Source organism: Glycine max, chromosome 15 (assembly GCF_000004515.6).
Source record: "Glycine max cultivar Williams 82 chromosome 15, Glycine_max_v4.0, whole genome shotgun sequence".
NCBI lineage: Eukaryota > Viridiplantae > Streptophyta > Magnoliopsida > Fabales > Fabaceae > Glycine > Glycine max.
Genome location: NC_038251.2, coordinates 52,272,935 through 52,299,508, shown reverse-complemented (window position 1 = coordinate 52,299,508; position 26,574 = coordinate 52,272,935). Strand labels below are relative to the sequence as shown.

General features: G+C 33.6%; 2 protein-coding genes across 2 annotated transcripts; one reads left to right on the top strand and one right to left on the bottom strand.

Moving 5' to 3' along the window:
* Positions 1-2,386: 2,386 nt before the first annotated feature.
* LOC100819001 (serine/threonine-protein kinase RHS3) lies at positions 2,387-6,541 on the top strand. Its single transcript, XM_003545903.4, has 4 exons — positions 2,387-2,597; positions 3,164-3,239; positions 3,568-4,379; positions 5,330-6,541. Exons 2-4 carry the CDS (start codon positions 3,201-3,203, stop codon positions 6,207-6,209), a joined length of 1,731 nt encoding a protein of 576 aa, XP_003545951.2. The 5' UTR covers positions 2,387-2,597; positions 3,164-3,200; the 3' UTR covers positions 6,210-6,541.
* A 59-nt stretch (positions 6,542-6,600) lies between these two features.
* Positions 6,601-12,275, bottom strand: LOC100816688 (isocitrate dehydrogenase [NADP], chloroplastic). Its single transcript, XM_003546799.5, has 15 exons — positions 11,901-12,275; positions 11,459-11,502; positions 11,259-11,368; positions 10,207-10,244; positions 9,998-10,075; positions 9,855-9,908; positions 9,663-9,764; positions 9,388-9,479; positions 9,184-9,287; positions 8,994-9,062; positions 8,802-8,917; positions 8,649-8,683; positions 8,387-8,529; positions 7,216-7,338; positions 6,601-7,117 (listed from the first exon to the last, which is right to left on the bottom strand). Exons 1-15 carry the CDS (start codon positions 11,947-11,949, stop codon positions 7,024-7,026), a joined length of 1,251 nt encoding a protein of 416 aa, XP_003546847.1. The 5' UTR covers positions 11,950-12,275; the 3' UTR covers positions 6,601-7,023.
* Between the last annotated feature and the right edge of the window lie 14,299 nt (positions 12,276-26,574).

The window sequence follows — 26,574 nt, the reverse complement described above, 5'->3', positions numbered from 1 at the left end:
TTTTGATCATTATCATTCAACTATTTTGCATGCCCCATTGATCAAAATCCCATAACTAACTAGACCCAACCAAAATCCCCATGATACCAAGCTATCATGAAAGTGAAGTGCTTTCATAACCTCGCCCTTAAGACAGACCTTTGATGAGTGTATTGAATGTTACTGTATCTAGCTCATAACCCTTTTTGAGAATCTTGCTCAATATAGAAAAGCCAAGTTCATCTAACCCAAGTGGCAAAAAGGTTAATGAGGATGCTCAAAGTACTGACATTTAGAAAAAATCGATGGATTTCCATATGTTGAGAAAGGAAAGTAACAGTGGAGTAGTGCTTCATCCCTATGAGGGTTCCTAAAATGTTGCCAAATTCAATGATGGATGGAGATGGATGCATATGGAGCATGCATTGAATTAAGAAATGGCATCATCAGCATTTTCAATGGATGGGGGATGAGTGTGAAAGTAGGAGTGTAATGGAAAGCAAAGAAGGGAAGTGGGGTTAGGAAAGTGGGGAATGGAAACAGAGAGAGCATAGCTTAACCTTCTTGAGAGTGAAATTGTTGTTGTGTTGTGTATTGGTTGGGGGCAAATGGTGTTTGGTATGTTGAGATCAAAGTTTGGTTTAGTCGAATGAATCTAATATGATGTTCATGGGTAGGATAATTATTTACTTGATGGGTATGGCTTGGGTATGGATGCCTTTTACTATCCAACCCTATCCATAATAATAATAATAATAATTTATACCAATAATAAAGAGAATACCCCCATTTCATATACACATTTCATTAAATTATTTTATTCTTTTGTTAGTTTTTAAATTTCTGTTACTCTCTCCTAATAGTTACCCACTATTCTCATGTTAATTTTTTTTACTTCTAATTTATTTATTTTTGGTTAAAATAGCTAAAGAGACAAGGAGTGCCTGTCTCTGCTAATAATAATAATAATGTGTATGTGACCAGGAATGAAGTAAATAAATAATTAAGTGTTTATTATCTATTTTTATAACTGATTTGTTATTTTTTTAGTTTCTAAATTTTTTAGTATTTCTATTTTTAGTCCCTAATTTTTTTATTGTTAATTTCTCTTAACTTTGTTTTCATCCTTAATTTTAATAGGGACTAAAAATAAATACAGAGACTAAAATTAGTATAAAAAATTCATAAACTAATCATAGAAATCTTAAAAATTTAGGGAATAAAAATATGGTAAAGCCAATAATTAATAAATATGATTTTCTAACATTAATAAATTTATAGTGTTGCCGTTTGACCCTCGTAAAAGAAACTGATATGTATCTGCCAATATATTGATATAAATAAACTTGTAATGTTTCTGTTTGACCCTCATATTAAAAAAAACCACTCATTTAGATTGAATAACATATAAATCTACTTGCAGTAAAAAAACATATAAATATACCTTTAATCCCATGACATATAATTAATATCATCACACCGACTAATTAATAAAGACAAACTTGACTTCAAAAAAAAAAAAAATAAAGACAAACTTGAAGTGCTGGTTCCTCCATCTGCAACTTTGATACTAGACTCAAAAAATTTGTTCGAAGTTTATATATATTTTTTATAAAATTAACAGGTGTAAAGTTAAAGTTATATCTTTTTATAAATCTTACTACAAATCTTTCTAATACTTTATAAAAAAAAGTATTAAATGAAAAATAAATATATTTAATATTTTAAAACATAAAAACATCCAATATGTATCATACAAAACACATAGAAAGATTAATAGAAGAATATAATAGTGAATTTAGAATTGCTCAAATAATAATTTTAATTTATATCACATTAAAATTTATTACGCCATATCATTTATATTTGTTCAACAACACAACATTATTTCTTTTCTCTTCTAATAATGATCACTTTCCCCATGTAATATTATGACAGGGCATAGTGGTAAGTGATGTCCAAAATAGCATTATGGTAAAAAGAACACAAAAAAAACAAACATGAAAAATATGATATTGTTACGTGGGAACTATGCAATGGTGGTGACAACATACATATTTAATGTTAATGTCAATTTATGGACACTGTAGGAGTGGGAAGAGAGGAGAGGGTGGCAGTTAAACCGCCATTTCCATTTCACAGAGAATATGACGCCTATCCATTTTTTTTCATAGCTGTGACCATTTCCTCTCTCTCTATTTCCATCATTCTATTCTTTGAACCACTGTAGTACCAATTAATAAAATCACATTATTTTCATATAGTTTTTTATTTGCCATTTTTGCTGTATATAAACTTGGTTTTTTTTCCTAATTGTGGTTACATTGCTATCTTCTACCTCTTGTTCCACAATTTCCTCTCAAGATATCCTAGTGCTTTTGATGATGGGTGGTGGTCTAATCAAGAACCAGCTCATTTTCAACACCCTCATTATGTCATTTCCTGCCTAAACCAACAACCTTATTCTTCCCCTTTTCTCCCAATCATTTTTCTCTCTTCTTGAATGGAAAAAAGCCGTTATGTGCATTTGTCAATGCATCTGAAACATTGTTGTTAATTGTTATAGCTCTTAGATAACCAGGGGAGTTATCAGGATTCATGCCATTTCTGATTTTCAGGTTTGTTCTTCATTGTTTACCTGAAATCTCTTTTCTGATTGGTAATCTTGTCTCTTTTTTAATGTCAAATCAATCTTCAATATATATAGCATAATGGGTTGTTCATGTGGCATTGTGATTTGTATTAATAATAATGACGATTTGCCAATTTGGTTTCTAATCATTAAAAATATTACTATTCTTGCATTCTGACTTTGACCATGTCTTATGATCACATTCCATTACGTGGATACCATGAATTTAGTTTTTGATCTCTTTATGCTCTTGACGTTCATATCATGTCATCGTGCATGCTCAACAATAATGTCCCAGGTCCGCCTATTAACTTATACATCTTCGCTTACAAAAAAGAACTTGATTATTTATGGTTACATGGTTTCACATTAAAGGCATTGAGCAAGAATTGAGTACTTTTGGTTTGTTATATTATGGAAAGACCAACAACTAGCTTCTTATATTAAATGTAATTTTGTTTGAATCTTTATATCATGTCGATTTGTCTCTGTAGTGCATGCAGCATCTCCATATAACTCATTTTCATGTGTTTTCACATTTTTCCTTGGCAGGAATTCCTCCTGAGGGGTGTTTTTGTGTTGCCTATTGATGACATCAAATCCTGTCAAGATGCCTGATTTACCTGAGGTAAGAGTTTCATCACGGCTATCCATTTCTACACATCCCCATAATTGCCAACCAAAAGCAACCACAATGCATCCAAGGTTTTAGAAAGTGGTATGCAACAACAATTTTGGCCGCAACATTAAGGTTTTTGGAATGTTTGTGACCGTGACATTACCGTAATTTTGGTTACATTTCTCTGCAAATTCCCACAATATCAAAGAACATGACAAAACCATGAACGGACCACAATTTAAAACCTTGAATGCATCCATGGTTTCTTTAGGGAAGAAAAAACATGACAAAACTATTCATGACTGAGAATTGACCAAAACTTCTAATTCATTCATAGACACAGATGGAGCACAAGTTATCAGAAGCGGCACACCCTAGTGCTCATAGTAGTAGTGCAAATTCAGGAAACAACTCACCAACTCATCCCAAGAATGTGAACCAAGAAGCAAAAGACACCAGCACAACAACTGTCCACTACTCAGGAAATGAAACTGGACATATGGACCAGGCTTCCAAAACTGAAGCAAATTTGGAAGGTAAATCCAGACCCCAGAACTTACTGCCACCAAACAGGAACTTATCTGACTTCAACCCTCAACAACACCAAAGTCCAAGCACAAAGAAGCCTAATTCAAATTCTGATCATCATGCAAAGGCAATGTCTGTGTCTACCCCTCAAACAAAGACCAGTACCAATCAAGGTCAAGGGAGTGGTGCTAGTTCTCGGAGTGATAGCTTAGAGAGCACAAGTGCACCTATTAGGCCACACACTGGGGGTGATGTGAGGTGGGAAGCTATCAACATGATTTCAAGGGTTGGCTCTCTCAATCTCAGCCATTTCAGGCTTCTCAAGCGCATCGGTTACGGAGACATTGGGAGTGTGTACCTTGTGGAACTTAAGGGAACTAGGACCTACTTTGCTATGAAAGTTATGGACAAGGCAGCTCTTATAAGCAGAAATAAGCTTCTGAGGGCACAGACAGAAAGGGAGATTCTTGGACTCCTTGATCACCCCTTCCTCCCCACTTTGTATTCTTACTTTGAAACTGATAAGTTTTATTGCTTGATCATGGAATTCTGTAGTGGGGGTGATCTTCATTCTCTAAGACAAAAGCAACCTAACAAGTGTTTCACTGAAGAAGCTGCAAGGTTAGTATACAACTACAACCTCATCTATATTCTAAATTTAATTTTGAGACATTATCAATGGAAAGATTTTTACACTACTGTTAACTAAGAACAAAAGTTATTAATCTTATCATTTTTTTTTCAGCAAAAATATTATATGTATTAATTGAGTACCAGGGGTACTAAAAAGGTACAAGATACTGCTCAATTTTAGGCTCGAGACTAAAAATGCTCTGAACCACCAACTGAGAAAGATTAAAAAGCTACATATTTGGTTAAGCAAAAAGTCTATACATCACTAATAGAAAAAGCTGCTGTAATATTAGTAGACCACTGGTTGTAATGGATACTAAAGTCCTTCTCCAAATGTGTGAGCCATGTCCATGTTAAGAAAAGTGCTTCATCCAGTATTCTGTTAGCATTAAACGCCCCATTAGAAAAAATCACATTATTCCTTTGCTTACAAATCGTCCATGTCAATGCTAGCCACCACCATCTCGATATAACAATCTATTATCATAATGTCGATATATTTTAATTAAATTTGCATTACAATACTAAGATTATTATACATTTCTCATAAATGACACAATTCTATATGCATAAAATATTCGTATGGGTTATAAGTTAAAAATGCTATTAGATACTTTAATTTTATAAGGATAATAGTTATTTTGATAATTGTGATTAGTGAATAGGGAAAATTGTTAAATTTTTTTAATCTCTGATTAAAATGTTAAAAATGGAAGAGAAAAAATTAAAAAAAAAACATTTACTTCCAAACAATTAAACACACACAATTGAATGTTTTTAATTACTCATTAGCATTTGCCTATTTAAATCTTTTTCATATTAACAACGAGTGATATTCCCCCCACTTTCATAATTTCTCTTAACCATTTGATTTCACCTTGCTAATTCTAGTTTGTACCCCGATTTAAGAACTCATGTGCTCAAATGTCTTGTGATAGATTTTATGCTTCAGAGGTGTTGTTAGCTCTCGAGTACCTGCACATGCTTGGCATTGTATACAGAGACTTAAAGCCAGAGAATCTTCTAGTCAGAGATGAAGGGCACATAATGCTCTCAGATTTTGATTTATCCCTTCGCTGTTCCGTCAGTCCTACACTAGTCAAGTCTTCTTCCGCCCACGCAGGCAACAGTAGTAGCAGTGGCAACAATGATGTTGGAGGCATATTAACTGATGACCAAGCAGCGCAAAGCACTACTCAGGTATCAAGTTTTTTCCCGCGCATTTTGCCTTCAAAGAAAAACCGCAAGGCAAAGTCAGATTTTGGCCTATTGGTTGGTGGAGGACGCCTTCCTGAACTGATGGCAGAACCCACCAATGTGCGTTCAATGTCATTTGTAGGGACACATGAGTACCTTGCTCCTGAGATTATCAAAGGAGAGGGTCATGGTAGTGCAGTAGACTGGTGGACTTTTGGGATCTTCTTGTATGAGTTGTTGCTTGGAACGACCCCTTTCAAGGGTTCAGGATATAAAGCCACACTTTTCAATGTTGTTGGACAACCACTTAGGTTCCCAGAAACTCCCCAAGTCAGTGCTGTGGCTCGTGACCTTATTAGAGGGTTGTTGGTGAAAGAGCCTCAGAAGAGAATTGCATATAAGAGAGGAGCTACAGAGATAAAACAACACCCATTTTTTGAGGGAATGAACTGGGCTTTAGTTAGAAGTGCCACCCCTCCCCACATACCAGAGGCTATAGATTTCTCCAAGTATGCTAGCAAAGACACAGCAACCCCGGCAGACAAGAAGATGGCAGATATTGCTAATGATAAACACAGCAACAGTGCTACTGATTCTTACATAGATTTTGAGTATTTTTAGCAGTAAAAGTCCTATGGATAAAAATATACTTCTTTGACAAGAATATACTGTACAAAGTGTCACCTCTTCCCCAAAAGCAAATCGAAGAGATCTGAGAAATACACACTGTAAACAAGCATGTAAATTCGTTCAAAAACATTCTTTTTCCCTATGTTTTTTTTTTTACAATGTCTTTAATATTGTTGTAAGGACTTCCTAAGTAGCACTGTTTGCAAAGTTCAGTGTTTAGAATATGTTTTCACAATGAAAAGATGTTTGTGGTACATGACATGGGTTCTTAAAATGTAGAGTTCTGTGATGGCTCAAGCAAAATGCAATCAGTGATGATGCATTAGAATTTTGGTGATCGATCTTACATACATTTCGAGTATTTTTAGTAGTAAAAGTCATATACTCAGTTAAAAATATACTTCTTTGACAAGAATATACAGTACAAAGTGTTGCTTCCACCTCTTTCCCTAAAGAAAATTGAAGACATCTCTGAGAAATAAACATTGTAAACAGACATGTAAATTCATTTGAAGACACTCTTTCTCCCTATGTTTTAATGTCTTTAATATTGTTGTGAGGACCTTCAAAGTAGCACTGCTGTTTTGACAATGAAAAGATATTATTGAGTTTGTGGTATACATGACATGAGCTCTTCAAATGTTGAGTTCTTATGGCTGAAGGAAGCAACATGCAATCAGTGATGCATCAGAATTTTGGTGACCTTAAAGGTATTGCTTTAAAATGTTTAACTCAAAAGCAATAGAATTCCCCTCCTTCAAGAAAGGAAATGGAGAACATTTATTGGGCACATTCATCTTGAACATTACAGCTTCGATTGTGAAGATAATCTTGTTTGCAGCTCCTTGGCTACAGCATCAATGAACTCTTCAGTATTCAAATACTGGTATCTAGAAACCCTATACATTAAAGAAAGACCAAATTGTAATTTGTGATGCATTAAAAGCAAAAGCAATAGCTAGAATTCTGAAAGAACGATTCCAGTGCCAAAAATTACTTAGGTCCATGAACAAGAAGTGCAAGATCCTTTGTCATCTTTCCCAATTCAACTGTTCCAATGCAAGCTGCTTCCAGTTTTTCTGTAAAGTCCAACAGTCTAGCATTTCCATCCAACTTTGCCCTGCAAAAATTAGGGTGTGTTTGAAAAAGATTAACAAAAACGCACTTTATGATATAGTTTTTCAATGTGTTAGGGTGTAGGAAGTTAGTTAAGACAGTTAGGATATTAATTAGTTAAGGGGTTCATGAGTTAAATAAATAGGAGGATATAAAGGGAAAGGATTCATTCTATCCCTGATATCATTTGAGAATTCAGCTTTGTTCTTTGTGAATGGAGAAATCCTCTGTGAAGGGAAAACCCTGAGAGGAGAGTTATCTGTCTTATTGTCTGTTCTTTTGCAATCAAGAAATACAATATTTCTTTTCTTTCTTCTATTTTCCAATATGGCTTCCTAACAAATTGGTCCAGCCTACCAGCTGGATCCAACCAGATTGAAGAAACCCCATCCAAATTTAGGGAGAAAAAAATGGGCAATTCAAAGGTTTTTAAAGGAAGGGACCAGCAAGCTATCTGAGCTCAAGTGGATGTTGAAGCAATTGGTGAAGACACAAGAAACGAAACTAGAACCCAAGAATGACCAAAATGGAGTTCAGCGTTCAGTGCAGTTCCAAAAAAGAGTAACCACGGATCATATGATATCTTTTAGAGCTTTTTTTTCCTTTTAACAAGCTACTACTTTTAGCTTATGAGAAAAACATCAAAACAACTTCTTTTAGGTTTTCACTTGTTTTTTTCTAAAAAGAACAATTTTTATAAAAAATTCTAAACCTGTTTTAATAAAAAAAAACATTATTTTCAAAAGCACAAATGGGTCCTGTTTTAGAGATTTTTTGCAGAAGCTCCATTTTATCTAATGACAAAAGCACTAGAACATCTTTATCTAGATTTTTGCTTTGTTTCGAAAACCTTATCTAATTATTGTAAATTTTTTAGGCATTTTTTATATATAAAAAACAATTTTCCTTAAAAAGAAATAAAAACACAAACAACAGCCCCTTAATCCACTCAACCTTCCTTCAGTATATGAACAAAAATTGGAAAAAGATCAATTTCTATGGATTCTAGCATAAAGAAAATTAATCATATGGCTTTCAATTGCAATACTTACCTATGTGCAAGACCTCGTGACCAGGCAAAAATTGAAGCAATACTGTTTGTGCTGGTTTCACCTCCCTTCTGATGAACCCGATAATGACGTGTAACAGTGCCATGGGCTGCCTCTGCTTCAATGGTTTTCCCATCTGGGCAAACCTGCACCAAACTTAGCTTCTTGAACATCCATGCTAGAGATGGGATCGAAGGAAGAACAGAAAGAAACAAATAAAGGGCATTATAAAGAGAAACTCAACAAAGGGTTAGAAAAGAAATACCAGTACTGATGTCATCAAGCCGAGAGAACCAAATCCTGTTCAACAGAAACTATTATTATGAATTTCTAGAAACTGGCCCATCCATCAACAGAAGCAACAAAACAGTCAATAACTAAAAGCTAAGTGAAAGTTATGAGCATATGGGATATCCACCTTGAGCTAAGAAATCACTCTGCACATCACCATCATAATTCTTGCAGGCCCATACATAACCTCCATCACTTTTGAGAGCATAAGCAACCATATCATCTATAAGACGGTGTTCATACCTAAGAATCACGAAAATGAATTAACAATCTACTAGTGATACAGGTTTCAATTAGCATGACAACAAATTCTACTGACCATATCCCTGCAGCTTTAAACTTGTGACTCCATTGAGTGTCAAAAACTTCCTGGAAAATGTCCTTGAATCTTCACAAAAGCAAAGAGTAAAGAATGTGCTTGAGGATTTGATTAACTACAATTACAACGGTATCTCACTTAGAATTGAAGAGAAATTAAACACAGAAAGATGAGCAATAAGTATACATACCTTCCATCATATTTCTTTAAAATGGTATTTTTAGTGCTAAGATAGAGAGGCCATTTCTTCTGGTAAGCAAAGTTCATCGAAGCCTCAGCAAAAGCTCGAATGGACTGTTTCAAGACCAAATACAACATAGTTTTAGTATCACCAAGGCAGTCAAAAATTCTTTCTGAGAAGAATAATAAAAGAAAACATTATGCAGATGCAAACCTCATCAGTATTATACATGGACAAAGCTATGCCTCCGTCACCAGTAAAGTTATAGACCTCTAGCTCTTTAATGCCTTCATTTCCACTGGGTGCTGTAAACGCACAACTAAAAACTATAAGATGCTTTACTTTTATAGACCTCCAACTTTTTTATCCATTAGGAACTGACAGAAATCAAAATCTTAATTTTCATTGATCAACTTTGCAACTTCATTGTGATTGCATTCTTAAACTACTTGAGTCATGAGAAACGGTTGAATGGAGAGTGAGTTTACCAAAAACCAATTTTAGCTTTCCTGGGCCTTTTATAACTGTATCAGTTGCCCGATATTGGTCTCCAAAAGCATGTCTTCCAATGCATATTGGCTTTGTCCATCCTAAACAATAGACAGATAGTAATTAACACTTGCTATCTTAAAGTAAAATTCAAATTTTCAAATATCAAATAAGTTCTAGCTATTATGTACCTGAAACAAGACGAGGAATGTTCTTACAGATAATTGGCTCTCTAAAAACTGTACCTGTAGGACATATAAATTGAAACCCTGGATGTCAGCCAAAATTCAGAACACGAAGCAGGAATACAGAAACCATTAGAAAATTTAGTTACCATTTAGAATGTTCCGGATCGTCCCATTTGGACTTCTCCACATTTGCTTTAAGTTAAACTCCTTGATGCGAGCTTCATCTATGAAAAAGAAAACCGTTGCATGTGAATTTTATGTCTAATGCATGTCAAGTTAGTACACAACCTTAAGTTAACAATTAACATGACATGGAAAAGCATGCATCATTCCATATTAGAACAATAGTGAATACCTGGAGTTATAGTAGCACATTTGATAGCTACATTATACCTGCAATGAAAAAAATAAATCCATGGAAACATTAGGAAGCCTCAATGTGTAAGACAAGTTTCCCTAATAATTATTTAATAACAAAAAGGAAAATTACTCTATTCCACAGAATTAAAAAAATCAAAACAAATTAGTTTGGTTTAAGTTGATAATATGTCAACCAAAACCAAATACACTCAGAAACCATAATCCTCTTGCCAGACTATAAACATTCTCTTTTTCCTTCTAACCTAGCTTCTTCTAACAATTCAATATTCAGTATTGTATTTACAGTATTGAGCATATTAAATATTTAGTCTTCATCTCCTTTTAAATCATACTTTTTCTCATTAAATATAAAGGCAGTTAGGCTCCACCACTACTACTGGGACAGAACATTGCACCCTTTTCTACCATCACATGGATCTAGAGGAACCCCACAGCAGACAGTGCCAATTTCCAGCATTGTATAACAGGGCGCCTACCCAATGGATTTATCTTGGGGATATAGCTATATCAGGATGTCAAAGGGCTACAGGTGAGACTCAATTTGAAGCTTAGTTAGATGAATGGACGATTCATCTACTGTTGAACCAACAGATTGGTGGCACTGAAGCCTGAGTTCAGTTATCCTCTGCTAAGAGAGTGAAAAACATTTCAATCAATGAGCAACACATTTATACACTGTTCAGAATTTGATCAAAATTTTTCACTAAGAAAAGATGTATCTAAAATATCTAGATAAATGATTTGTCTTAATCAAAATCCAAATGAGTGAAGAGTAAGCATGACTATGCACTGAATCCTATTTTGGGACAGGAAATAAGATAGGCGTGGATTTTCCTATTAACAGTATTGCAATTTTTATCATAACAATAATCATGGGGAAAAAGCAGCTAATACTTGAGCGAAGATGTGAAGATGTTAAACTGATAAAAAAAAACCAGCTAAATTGATAGGAACAATAAAATGATACATAATCTCAAGAGTGAAGATGTGCAAATAAGCCTCCAAAACAAAAAATTGAGCACATACTTGAGTGTAGCTTCAGCACTTTCAATAGTAACTCTATCATTAGTGGCATCGCGATGAGGAAGGCCAAGGTCAAAATACTTAATATCCAGCTCCAAATAAGGAAAAATAAGCTGAAAAAAGTACAAAAAAGGGATAAAATACAAAAAGTTACAACATAGCCTTCCCTGATTCAAGAAGATAACTATAGAAGATAAAACTACCTTATCTTTTATCAGTTTCCAAATCACTCGGGTCATTTCATCCCCTACATGTGCAGAACATTAAAGACTGATTATTCAGATCAAGAAACTGAAAGTGAAAGTCAATTAAGTTTTGAACACCTATGGAAAAATCATATGATTCAAAAGCCAAATTCTCTGAGGATGAGACCCCCCAATTGAACTTAATTTTCAATAATCATCAAATCAAGGAAAAACACAAAATTTAAGAAAGGAATAGACCCCCATATACTCAGGTCCCAAAAACGCTTGAAGCATATTCAAACTTGAAAAGGGGTGATTGTAACTGAGACCCCACTTGAACAAAATGATTAAAGTACTCACACCATTAGCATTAATCAAAACCCAAAAGTACAAAAATCACACACAAACACGCATAAAAAGAGAGAAGAGTGAAAGATGTGCAGAGTGGTACAAAGCATACCATCCATTTCGACGATGGGGTTGCCAACCCTTATCTTCTGAAACCCCATTTTGTTGTGTATTTGGTTGAGGTGAAAGTTGGAACTCAGAGAGGAAGAAACAACAATTTCTACAACACCAAGAGAAAAATGGGTCGTGTGTTTGTGTTTTTTATTGGCTTAAATAAAATGTGTGGAATCAACCAATTCCCAATGAACACCCTCAGTAAGGTTAGTGTGCGTATGAATTGTCGTTGGATACTTCAATCACGTTGAATGACGGATTCACGTTGGATGTGATTTGGAATGTTGGAAACAGTAAAAACAAACACGTCTAGAGTTAACAGGCCTGCACCAACAACAATTTATAATGCTAGACAAAGCACCATGGTTCGTTTGTTCTTTCCACCACTTCATCCTCTTCCTTTTATATCAAAATTTTATTGTGTCAATAATATTAATTAAGGATTTACATTATTTCAATATTAATATAATAATTATTTTTCACCTTTATTTTCATAATTAATATGTCTTTTTTTGTCATAACCTTGAATTTATCATCAGAAAAATACCATACTGACTAATTCGAAATTCGATCATAAGAAAAGTCAAGTCAAGTTTGACAAAAAAATTATTTCACCAAAGATTGAACTCGGTAATAAGTTTTATTTGAAGGATAAATATAAAGAGTTGACATCATGATTCACTACACGTAGCAAATTTTTTAGGAAATTGTCATCATACAATACATTGACCCATCTCACACATGAAAGCAGCATTATTAAAATTGGATCGGTCATCGACCTAGTCAAGGTACTAAGTTGATGAATCAATGGTTGAATCAGTATAATTAACATAAATATTAAAATATGTTATATGTTATTTATTACTTTTATACATATTACTAATTAATAGGGATGACAAAACGGGTCGGGTCACGCGATGCAGGATGAAGAACCCAACTCGACAACCTGTTGTGGTTTGTCCTACCTAATTCGTCGGCCCAGTGGGCCAACAACGGGGCGGGTTGGCTTGCCAACATGCCATACATATATTTTTTTTAAAAAAAATGTAAATATTATTAGGTATTTAGGGTTTGAGTTGTCACTTTGTATTTTTTTTAAGTTTATAGTGTTGTTCAAAAATCAAATATATATTTGTTTTTGTTTTTATATTATTTTATAAATTTAATTTCTCTAATACTTATAGGAAAAATTATATTAAAATCATATTTAGAATAAACAATTGATATACTTTACGTTTTTTTAAATAAATTTGTTTCTCTTTAAAAAAAAACTAAATTTGTTCATTTGGGTTTATTTTATGAAAAAAAAATTCATTTATGGCAAATCAACCCGCTAACCCCCCCCCCCCCCCAACCCATCCCTAAGCGAGGCGGGCTAGAATCTTTAGCCCACCATTAGAAGGTGGCCCAGCTTGCCCTGCCCTGTTTTTGGTGGGCTAATGGAAGGGTAGACCAAAACAGGCCAAGCAGGCTCACCCTTCCACCCCTACTAATCAACATTGGTAGTATAGTGGTAAACACGTCCCAAGTGCTTTTAAGGACCAGTGTTCGAACAAATAAAATTAGTCCACCCAACTTTGAGTTGTATCGGCTAAACCTAATTTCCAGTCGGGTTAGTGACATCATGCCACGCTAATGCATTTCCAATTCGAAGAGAGACTTGACTAGATGATGCTCCTGGTTTTTTGTCTAATTAGTTCGACCGACCGAGCAAGTCCAAATTTAGTAACTATGCATGAAAGTAATGACATCGATAATATGTAAAAAATAAATAAATATTTTACTTTAAAAAAGCATTTTGATTAAAGTTAAATAAATATACATACTTTTAGTTAGAATAAACTTGCTAACTATTTTTGTTTTTTAAATAATTTAATAATATTTATACATATTTAAATATTTTTATTTAAAAATATTTAAGTTTTATATTATTTTTCATTTGTGTATATTTCAATTTTTATTTTTTTATTTTAAAAAAATACTATAAATTATCTAGAATAGTCTTATTAATAGTTATTATTTTAGGGATATTGAATTTGTGAATGATTTGGCACCGGATGAACAAAATAGCATTCATATGAATCACATCACCATCAATTAGGCTTCAACCCATTTAGTAAAGTAGTCATAGATACTAGAATAAAAAAAATCCTCTTAGATGGGGGAGGATGATAAATCAGTTTTTGATCTTGTTTATACATGAGTTTTCTAGTCATAATCATGCATTTTTGGTATATTTCATCGACAAAACTCATGTTTGGGTGCTAGATTATGCAATACAGGTACTTCAAAGCTGAAGAGTGGAAAAAGAGTCAGAAACTACATAATTTGGCTGAAATGGAGACTCCTAGCACTCTGACCACAACAATGGCTCATGGATCACGGCCATGGTCATCACTATGGGCACACCGGCCGAACCACAACCTAGAGTGGATTTTCTACAAAGTTTTTTAGGACAGTCATCATCCCTTCACCATGACCTAGTGAGGATTTTTTTTTTCACCATGGTCATGGTCTACCTACACTGAAAGTCACTTAAGTTGGACCTCATAAATAATAGGTTTTAAAAAGAAACCTTGATCTTTTTTCCTCTAAGCATGTTTTAGATATTTTGAAGGGAGAAGAGCACCATGAAAGCGTTTTGGGCTATGAAGGAGCGTTGAGATCACAATGAGGGTCGATTCTTATAAATTTTCTTCCTCTTTTTGTAGTTTTCATGTTTTTCCCTTAGGATTATGATGTAGTCATACCCTTATCCTGACCATGAGCGGCTAGTCCTTTTTAGTCTAGGATTATGATGTAGTCATACCCTTATCCTTTTTGATTTTAATAAATTTCTCAATGTTATTCAAACAATTAAATTTTTTCTTCATTCTTCATTATTAATTTGGAAATCTAATTCATTGCATGACAATGATCATCTATGTGATTAGTTGACCTAGGAAGAGATTGTTTTACACAAACTTGCATGATCTAACTGATTGGATAATTTCTAGTAGGTTAATTAGATAATTGATCACCTTGTGATTTGTGAACTTGATCATGTGACCTAAATCAATATATCTATGACCAATTGAGTATTGTTTAGGGAAAAGAACATTATTAGACCTAGATCAAAGGCTAACAACCGAATTAGGGGAACACTAGTAATTGACAATAGTTGGGAATTCATTAAAATTAAATTGGGGAAAAGGGGTATGCACAAATTCATAATCCTTGCCTTTTCATTATAATTGTTTTCTCACACATTCTCCTACTTCAATCTTTAATTGTTTAAGAGTAATTGAAAAAAAAAATATTTCTTCAATTGATAAATTCAAATTGCCTAGTTGTTTACAAATTTAGTTATTTGGAAATGTGACGGGTCATCTAGGTTCGATATTCGAACTTAGGTCCACTATCATGTGTATGATACACTTGCCCTTGAGTGAGTCCGACTTAAGCAGAGGCAAAGGAGGGAGGGGGCTAGAGTGTGCCATGGCCTCCCCAAAGGTTTTTGAAAATTTTGTAAATTATATAAAAAATTATCTTTTGGCCTCCTCTTTTTTTTAAACATAATGGGTATTTTCCCACAATATGATGACACTGAATATTGAATTTTGTTAATAAAAATTTAAAATTACTTTTGATTTATTGATTTTTTTTCACGAAACATATCTTTATAGAAGGATTGAATCAGTTTCATATTAAATATTATTTTCACAATCGGCTAAAAAGATTAAAATTTATGAGATATATCATATCTAACTAGAAATCTTTATTTTTAATTGTGTTTAATCAGAAAACTAAATATCTTGTGTGTACTCACGGCTTTCCACTAGAAAATTTTGTATTAATACATAAAAAAAATTAAATATCTTAATCAAAGTGTTTATTAGAAGAAAGAAATATAGCATGTATTAATTATATTTAATATATGATTTATCACTATTCATTAATTTATATCATTCACTCTCTTTTTCCCCTTCTACATATTTTGTGCACGTCTATGATACTTCTACTAACAAGTATTTCCATTGTTTTTCTTCACACGAAATCTCTCCGAACGATTTTATCTTTGCATATCAGTTAGTGACCTTTTTCGGTTTGATTTTGGATGCGTTTGTAGAATTTAATTATAATTGTTGCCTTTGAGTCTTTGATATCAAATCCCTATATCCATTAACAAGCTACCTACTATTTGATTCATGCACCAAGCCCAATAATGTTGGGTTTTGTGGGTTTAGTTAAGCTTAAACCCAAATTCTAAGAGTTAATCTTCCATCTATTTTGGGCATATACAGTTTGCTTGTATGTGAATGGGAGATTTTCTGCTGTTTTTGTTTAGTGGATATTTACCGTAGTATGCAGTGGCAACTAGAAACTGAAGCTTTGTAATTTTATTAATGCAAGACAAGGATCAAGAGAAATTCACGAAGCAACTACTTTACTACTTGGGTACCTTTGCTGGAGGAATCCCGGTGAGCACATTGCTGCACTTTCTTAGGTATAGCTCTGCTATACTTTGCTTTTGTTCTTAGAGTGATGTGTACTATCACTTGATCCAACTTCATAGTTGGAAAGAAACAAGAGTGAAAAAGAGAACTAACTTCGATATGGATTGCCTAGATGTGACTTTGAAGTTTGAAAGTTGCACCTTTCATGTTTTGGGGCTTTATTTGTTATATGAGGACTAATACACATAATAAATTTTCCTCCTTTGATCCTTTTGGAACTGATTTCATTTCTTAATTGTGTTGTAGCATTTCTTCTGAATCTGTAGTTGATATTGAAATTAATGAATTCTTGGATTTAATAGAGTACATGAAGACTTTAGCTCAAATAAAAGGGAAAATAAAGTAACAGAAATACACGACTATTGTTTGATAGCAATTTTGATAAGATTTTTTAGTTAATGGCTTAGTTGTTTTGGAAGCAGCTATCAACAAGTTTATGATGGTCTGTAAAAAAAGTACACTAACATACCATGTTTGTTGGGTAATCAACGCTCTCACAAATAAAATTACCCACACCCACAAAGGATTGTGAAAACACAACAAAGATTACACCGTAGAAAAATAATAACAAACACAAGAATTTAACGTGGTTCGGAACCTCTTGCCTACGTCCACGGAATCCTCTCAAAAAGTATTTCACTATCACAAAAATGATTACAAGATTATAACTCACCCCAAATAGTATATCACTCTACAAACCCGAGTACCTCACTTAATGGTTACAAGAAATGATAACACTCTCACACAAAGACACTCTTCTTTCAATAAAGTGACATTGTTTCACATTCTTTCTTCATACACACACTTTTCATGTGTTGTGTTTCTCCACTAATTCTCCTCTCTATTTATTGTAAAGATTGTCACCAACTATAATAAATAAGCTCTCTTGGAAGTTGAAACAAAAACAACTTCCAATGCATCTATTCAACTAAGGTTTATCTAGTAAAATGCAATATTTCACTTTGCATTTAAGTCATCTAAATCTTAGTGATAAAAATCTAATTTCCAATATGCATGCACCTTATCCTTTGACTTGAAACTCTACACTTCTCTTTATCTTTTTTCTAAAATTTTCTACTGTGAATGAAAACAAGATGTATGCATGTTGTTCTATATTTTTTTGGTGTCATGCTCATATTCGTATTCCAATCTTCTGCACATGTTTCTAACCATGGTAATCATTGCATTGTAAATTTTTGTGTTGAGAGAAAATGCAAGAGAAACTCTTTCTTTGAGATGGAGGTCTTGGATGACAAGATATTACATAGATCACTATCTGAAGAATCAAACTTTCTACAAAATTTAGTCACAGTCAATCATTGATAATCCAAACCAACGAATTGTTGATGATCTAAGTTCTTTCACTGGGACATCCCCTGCTTTCTCCCTGACTTTCTTTAATGTTGTTGTAGACTTAATCTTATTCAACAATATCTTGTATGGAATCTATCCTCCACTATTTGTTGTTCTTATCATATACTCGATTGGTGGGACAATGATAACTGTGAAATATGAGCTAATTTGATTGTCAATTTTGGCTAATAAATAGGTGTAATTTCTCTACCTTATTATTGTTTTTAATGAAATAATGAAGAAATTAACATCTTTGTTATTTTTTATCAGCGGAAGTCAAGAGAAAATTTCAAGTGCTTTGAAGGGAAATTGAGGCAAAAAGTGGAAGAAAAAACCTTGAAGAAAAATTGAAGAAGTGGACAACTCCCTTAGTGCGCCACCCAGGCTTAGAGCATGCTCACGCTCAGCGTGCAACTCAGGCTTAACACACGTAAAAGCCCACAACAAAGCCCAAAGGCGCGCTTAGCGCAAGGACTCGCGCTAAGCGCAAAATCAACGTGAAAATTAAGCTACCTGGTACCTATATAAGGAGAAGGAAGTTTAAGAGAAAGACACCGAGTCTCAGAGCTATCCAAAGCCTGGGCCTATCCCTTAGGAGAAACCCTCTTTCTTAGCCATTCCCTATTTTCTTGCTATCAGTCATCCAACCCCTTCTTCTATTAGCCTCTAAAGTGTAAAACATCTCATGGTTATGAGAGGCTAAACCCTCTCTGTTGGGAGCCTAGCAGCCAATGCCCTTGTAATGTAATTGATCTTTTTATTTATTAATGCAATTTCAATTTCTATTGTCTTTTTTCTGCTCTTCATCTCTATTGTGTGGTTTGGCCATCCATGCATTTGTTTTTAGGGGTTATACATTGGGAAATGGTAATGTCTAAAGAATTGAGAAAGGGCATCTCAATAATGCATTACTAGGGATAGAGTGACTTTGTTGTGCCTCTGCATACATCTTCATACTTAATGCAAGTTATGATTCAATCTTTGCAAAGGGATTTAGGAGATAGAATACATAAATTAAGCTTTTCATCATGAGGGATCAAGGTTGAGTATCTTAACAGATGTTGGTGGAAATTGGAAAACCAGTTAATAGAGAAAAACATTAATATTGCATCAAGGGTAGTTAAGCATGCTAGGCCTGAACATAATTGCATTCTGAAATCATCTTTTGTTCTCTTCTTGTTTATTTTATTATTCTTGCCTTTTTAAATTTAATTTCTTTCTTTCTTCATATTTCTATTCTACTCCCTCTTCTCTTGCTTACAAATTGGGTATTTACCAACGCAAGTACAAACAAAGTCCTTGTGGACTCGATACTCGGTCTTCCCTTTCAATCTTTACTACTTGTGATAAAATTGTTATACTTGCCAATCGGTTAACAATTTTTTGACGTCGTTGTCGGGGACTTTGTCCTTCGTACTTGGTTGTCACATATCCCAATTTGAATGCAATTTTATTCTTTATTCTTTTTATTTTTTATTATATTTTCTATTTTTAATCCTTTTACCTCGATAACCTACACAGTAGTGTTCTCTTTCTTGTATGCAAGGTACAGTTGTAGGGGAAATGCTTGTTCCCTTGAACCTAGAGATCGAAGCAACTTGACAACGAAACAACGCTACAAGAAGAAGAAGAGAGCAACAAGAGGTGTAGATAAGTTAAAGAGAGAGAGGATCCTCATCTGAATTATCCTCTCCCTCTTTTGTGACCAATCCACATCCTTTCTCTGAAGAACGCATCATGGTATAGGACCGTCCACAGAGGATGACACTAGAGGACTACTCTAGCTCTGCCACACCTCAGTACTTAACCAGCATAGCCAGATCGGATGTGCAGGCGGCCAACATCATGTAGCCACATTCCCTCATCTAGCTAATTCAGGGGAATTTGTTCCATGGCCTGCCGAGTGAAGATCCATACACACATCTAGCCACATACATCGAGATCCACAACACGGTGGAGATAACATGAGTGTCAAAAGATGCCATCCGCCTCAACCTATTCTCTTTCTCCTTGGTCGGTGAAGCAAAAAGATGGCTTCACTCATTCAAGGGCAATAGCCTGTGGACATGGGAAGAGGTGGTGGAGAAGTTCCTGAAGAAGTACTTTCCGGAGTCCAAGACCGCTGAGGGTAAGGTGGAAATCCCATCCTTCCACCAACACCCTGATGAATCGCTTAGTGAATCACTTGACCGCTTTTAGGAGTTACTCTGGAAGACTCTTACACATGGATTAAGCGAGCCAGTCTAGCTCAACATTTTCATTGATGGCTTGTAGCGTCATTCCAAGCAGCTACTCGATGCCTCCACTTGCGAAAAGATCAAGTTGAAGACTCCAGAAGAAGCCATGGAGCTGATAGAGAACATAACAGCCAGTGATCACGCCATCCTTCGTGATCGAGCCTACACACCTACAAAGAAAAGCCTTCTTGAGCTCACTTCTCAAGATGCTAAGTTGGCTCAAAACAAGATCCTGGACAAGACCATAGAGACTCTCATAGCAACTTTGAGTAACCTCCATCAACAACTACATGTAGTGCAACCTCCTCCAGCCATGCACAGTGGGGGATGCAGCATTTGTGGGGGTGCTCATGAGTCAGGTTCATGCATGGTCCAAGATGATGTAGCCAACGAGGTCAACTACATGGGAAGTCAAAATCATCAAGGAGGACCATCAGGATTCTATCAGAGAGGTAATTTTTCATAGGGCCAAGATTGGAGATCTCATCCATGGAATAATTTCAAACAAAAAGGTTCATCTCATTAGCCTCCTAGTCAAGAACCCATCCTATAGGAGAAAACCACTAAGTTGGAGGAATTGCTTATATAGTTCATGCATACTACCATGTTACACTAAAAGAGTATTGATTCAGCAATCATGAATCTAGAGATACAGATGGGCCAATTAGCTAAGCAAATGGTTGAAAGGCCCACTAGAACCTTCGATGCCAACACTGAGAAGAATTCCAAGCAGGAATGCAAGGAAGTCATCACCCGAAGCCAGAAGTAGGAAGATGTTGAAGCTGACAAAGTGTTGCAGGATGTAAGCAAAGAGGAAGAAGAGGATACAAAAAGGGAAGAAGATGATAAGGGGGAGAAGAAGAATGACGAGGTCTTAACCCCTAAGACCAAGAGTCAGTTAGCTCGGGAGGCCAAAAAAGAGATACCATCGGCCTCACTAAAGGAGGCATCGTACCCTCTGGTGCCATCAAAAAAGGACAAGGAGTGCTACTTCAAGCAGTTCCTTGAAATCTTCCAAAAGCTGGAGATTACTATCCCTTTTGGAGAGGCCCTACAGCAAATTCCACTGTACACAAAGTTCCTAAATAACCTCCTCACAAAAAAGGGAAAGTACATCAATAGTGAAACCATTATGGTAGGAGGCAATTGCAGTGCAATAATCCAGAAGTTGTCTCCCAAGTTCAAAGATCTAGGAAGTGTCACCATCCTATGTTCTATTGGGAATTTATCCGTAGGTAAAACTCTTATTGACTTAGGAGCAAGTATCAATCTAATGTCACTTTCCATGTGCAAGAGAATAGGTGACCTAAAGATTGACCCTACAAGGATGACACTCCAGCTGGCAGACCACTCCATCACAAGACCATTTGGAGTGGTAGAAGACGTCCTGGTCAAAGTCCGTCACTTCACTTTTTTGGTGGACTTTGTAATCATGGACATTGAGGAAGATGAAGAGATTCCCTTGGTCCTGGGGCAGCCATTCATGTTGACCACCAAATGCATGGTGGACATGGGGAACAGAAACTTAGAGCTTAGTGTGAATGATTAGAAGGTAACCTTTAACCTCTTTGAAGCAATTAAGCATCTCAGAAATAACAAGCCATGCTTCAAGGTGAAGGTAATTGAGCAAGAGGTGGACCACGTTATGCAGCACATGGCTACTCACTCACCATTGGAAAAGGCTTTGATAAATGCAGTTGACTATCTGACCAATGAGGAGGAGAGAGATTTGGAAGCCTGTCTAGAAGACTTGGAGCAATTAAAGGAGATCCATGCATGAGAAGATGTCGTTGAAGATTTAAAGGACAGTCCTCCAGAAAAGCCAAAGTTGGAGTTGAAGACCCTACCCATGCACCTGTAGTATGCCTTTCTATAAGAGAATGAAGTCAAGCCGATTGTGATCAGTAGTGACCTATCATCAGAAGAGGAAGTTCGATTGATGGAAGTTCTCAGGAAGCACAAGGAGGCTATTAGGTGGCACATTTCAGATCTCAAAGGAATTAGCCCTGCTTATTGCATGCATAGGATCATGATGGGGGAGGAGTACAGACTAGTGACACAGACACAGAGAAAACTCAATCCATCCTTGAAGGAAGAAGTGAGGAAGGAAGTCCTCAAGTTACTTGAGGTTGGACTCATCTACCATATTTCTGACAGTGCATGGGTGAGTCCAGTCCAGGTGGTGCTAAAGAAAGGAGGTATGATAGTCATCCGCAATGAAAATAATGATCTTATCCCTACTCGAACTGCCACGGGATGGAGGATGTACATCAACTACCGGAAAGCTCAATGAGGCCACAAGGAAAGACCATTTTCTTTTGCCTTTAATGGATTAGATGTTGGAGCGGCTAGCATGACAATCCTTCTACTATTTCTTGGATGGGTACTCAGGATATAATCGGATTGCAGTGGATCCCAAGGACCAGGAGAAGACAACATTTATATGCCTTTTTGGTGTCTTTGCTTATAGAAGGATGTCATTTTGGTTATGTAATGCACCGACCACTTTCCAGAGGTGCATGCTAGCCATCTTTGTTGAAATGGTAGAGAAGTGCATAGAAGTCTTCATGGATGATTTCTCAGTCTTTGGACCTTCCTTTGATTGGTGCTTCATGAATCAAGAGCTTGTGCTGCAAAGATGCGTTGAGACCAATCTGGTGCTGAATTGGGAGAAGTGTCACTTCATGGTTCAATAAGGGATAATGTTAGACCTTCCTTCTACTATTTCTAAATTTTCCTTCTTGAACTGACATAAAAAAATATAAAAATACTCTTCTTAAACACATGATTAAGTAATTTTAACAAAATAATTATTATCAAAAGTTATTATGCGACATGACAAAGACAATAATGTGTCATTAATAAATGGATAAGTTACCAAGTTACACCGAGTTATTTATAACCTTTAGGTTATGTTGGACAAGTCATTTCAGTTAATTTCTAATTTTTTTATTAGCTTAAAAATTTGTTTGATTATTTGTTAAATATATTTATTCATTGTTTTTTAAAACAATATATGAAATAGCGGTTTTTGAAACGCGGCTTGAAATAGTATTTTTTAAAATGCAACTTCGATCTTCTAACTTTATATTTTATTTCTTTTTTATCCTTAACATATTTATTAAATTTCCTTATTATTCTTTTCAAATAAAAAAATATTTTATTATTTGTAACCATTGTACTATTAATTTTCTTACATTTTTTATATTATACCATTTTGTTTTAACCATTGTACTATTTATAAATTTTAATTTATTATTCCAACATTATACTTCACTAAATTGACAATGATAAATGTTAATTTATTTTATTTTTTATTTGTTAATAAATTTATAATTGATGATTTATTTTAACTATTACACTAATTTAATAATAAAAATATAATGTCTATTTAACTATATCTTATTTTATTTTATTTTAAATTTGATTTAAAATATTTTAAGATATAATATAAGATTAATAGTAGAATACTTAATATGAAAAAATATAAATATTGAAACTAAAAGTACAATGAAAATCATTCATCTATAAATAAAAATTTACAAGAATTTAAAATTAATTGAAAAACCAAAATTATAACACCTAAAAGTATATTTTTATCCATAAAATAAAAATGGAATTTATACAAAAATATCATATAAATATATTTATTTATGTCATTTTATATTTTTCAATTACTTCAATATGTAATTTTACGGAACATTTATGATATAATAAAATTAGCTTAAGAATTTTTAACTTTTGACTACCAACTAATTTTTTAATTAGTTTTATCAAATATAATTATTATTCATGTCATGATAACATAAAATACTCAGTGTTAAAAGGGAAAAGATTGTGTAATAGTTTCTTCCCCTTAGAAGTACCAAGTTATTTAACCCTAATATCATAATCCATCATTATCACATTCATTATTTCTCTCATATACCCAAAAAAAAAAAAAAACCATCGTTATCAATGGAGTTTTAACTCAATAAACGTGTCATAATGCATCACATAATTATATTTTTTTTCTAAAAATAATTAATTATCTATTCAACCTGATTCTATAAAACCAAATCTCAAAATCAACAGAAACACAAACCCAAAACTTTTAATACAATTTACATCCTTCGCACATTTTAACTTATCATTTTGTACAAATATTATTATACAATTATATATTTTTTTAACATAATTACAGGCATCATGGATAAATCTTATCAAAATGGGTATTGTCAAGAGCAAGTCATACACTGATACACTCTAAAACTAGAAGATTCACTAGCATATTCGTGGTACAGTCCCTACATAATAAGCATACATTGTTAAAATTAGGTTTAAATGATTTTTCTTTACAAAAATATTATTTTTGGCTTTTAAATATTTGTAAAAAAAGTTTTATATGTTTCTACTTTATATAAACCCTATGCCTTTTATCTTTTCACTACAAAAATACTTATCTAACTCCATAAAAAGCTAACGGATGTAACTCAATTAATAATACATGGACAATTTGTGGAGGAGGATTCTAAGTTCAATTCTCAAAGAATCCACTCTTTGGAAGGGATGAAAAACTTTAAGTGTGATTAGACTCTTCTAAGGATTAATCTCATAATTGGTCTAAAGGATTCAAACTTGTAAAGACACCTTGATGTACTACTGGGAAACCTAACATCCTAATTACAGTAGTATCAATTAAAAAAAAAATCTAACTCCATACAAATTATGAGATGAATGTTTTAATTGATTGAAAATATGTTTACGGTTAATGAACACTATATTAATATAAAATACATTCATTCAACCTTTTTCAATCTGAAATACCTTAATATTAACTTGATAAAATATTTAAACATTGGTTTGCATATTTTGGATATGTTTAACGTTGATTGAAGAGATTTAATCATTGATTAAAAGTAAAATTTATTTTCGTATGATTAATTAGAGAGGATAATCCGTTGATTTAATTTTATATGAAAGTTTAAAAGACATGGATTACAAAATAAGAAAAAACGAGAATCACTGAAGGAAAATAAGTTATCCCACTTTTAAGAATAAAATATAATTATATAGTGGTAAATTAAATTTGTTTGATTAATGTTAAGCAGCTTTTTTTTTTTTGTATAAACGAGTAAAAGAAAAATTACTCTTGGGAATAAAAACACAATTGTTTAATTTTTGTTGTTTTGCTTTTACAATGTATGATTAGACGATAATAACTATAAAATCATGTGATTGAATTATTATAATTTTGAAGTCTGGTACTACCAGAACACCAACTTGATTCTCAAAATAGTTTTTTTTTGTCCCACTCACGTACACATTCACATGATAAAATATCACTAGAAAATTGTTTTTGAAATAAATAAAATATAAGAAAAATTATTATATTGCATTCTGTTTTCGCCCAATTATCATATGACTTTCAAATCACTCATCATTCAACAAACGGCCATCATAAGTTATGTTTTGCGTGCAGGTTCAACGTATGGCAATCTTACATTATTCATGATGATCATTCATGGCTATAATTTTTTTTGCTTAGAATCTTTCAGAACTTAAAAGATTTCAGAGTCAGAGCAGTAGTTGTTGAGTTAGAATTAGAAACCTAGTGATGTAGGAACCCAGTGGGGTCCAATGCTTTTCAGATAAAAACAGTTTTTGGAAATTGTGCAACCTGCAATCTATTAACACTTAGCAGCATTGCCTTGTTTCCTAGAGAGAATCATCCTGATTTGCCAATTATTCGGACAAAAAGATGTTATAATTCGACAGACATGTGTTATTTATATTTTAAAAAAAAAAGTAATTCAAAAAAGGCATATTTAGTTTATCATTTTGTACATAAAAAAATTAACAATGTGCAACACCTTCACTCTTTTTTTTAAAAAAAAGTCACTGAAACTTTCAGTTAGACAATTACACGTTTTAATAAAGGATTGAATGAATATTAAGAACATATTTTCTAATACCTTTAGAATTAAAATTAAAATTTATTAAAAATTATAAATTATAAAAATAAAATTATTAAATGAGATCAACAAAATTTTATGAATAATAAATTTCAACCAATGAATGTGTTTAACTCCCTCCTTTGAACAAAAATAAATAAAGATGATGTATTCAAAAAATATGTTCTTAATAATATTCTTGTTGTGTGCATTCAAAGTGTTCAAGTAATGAGAAATAATATGTTCATTAAAGTGTATTTACAGAAAACCATATATCGTAATTTTATATAATTTTCTGTAAGTGATTTTACTAGAGGGAAAAAGGTACAATAAATTCAACTTCTCTTACAGGTTATAATCATATTGTACACTTCAACCTCAATAAAAACTCGTCTAATTTCTTCCAGTCTAATTTCTTCCAAAGTTGATGGGTATGTTGATTTTAACTAAGAATAAATATGATTCATTGAGCTTTTTATTTCTTTTTATCGAAGTGCTAATAAGAAATCTATCCAAATACAACCTCCATATGTCCTTCATTGTTTCATTTTTTGGTCGTCATTCAAGGAAAGATCATTGTTTAAACACCACTTTCTCTGATCTGATCATTTAAATTCAAGGGAAGAAAAAGAAAGGATCAAGGCAAGTGCATG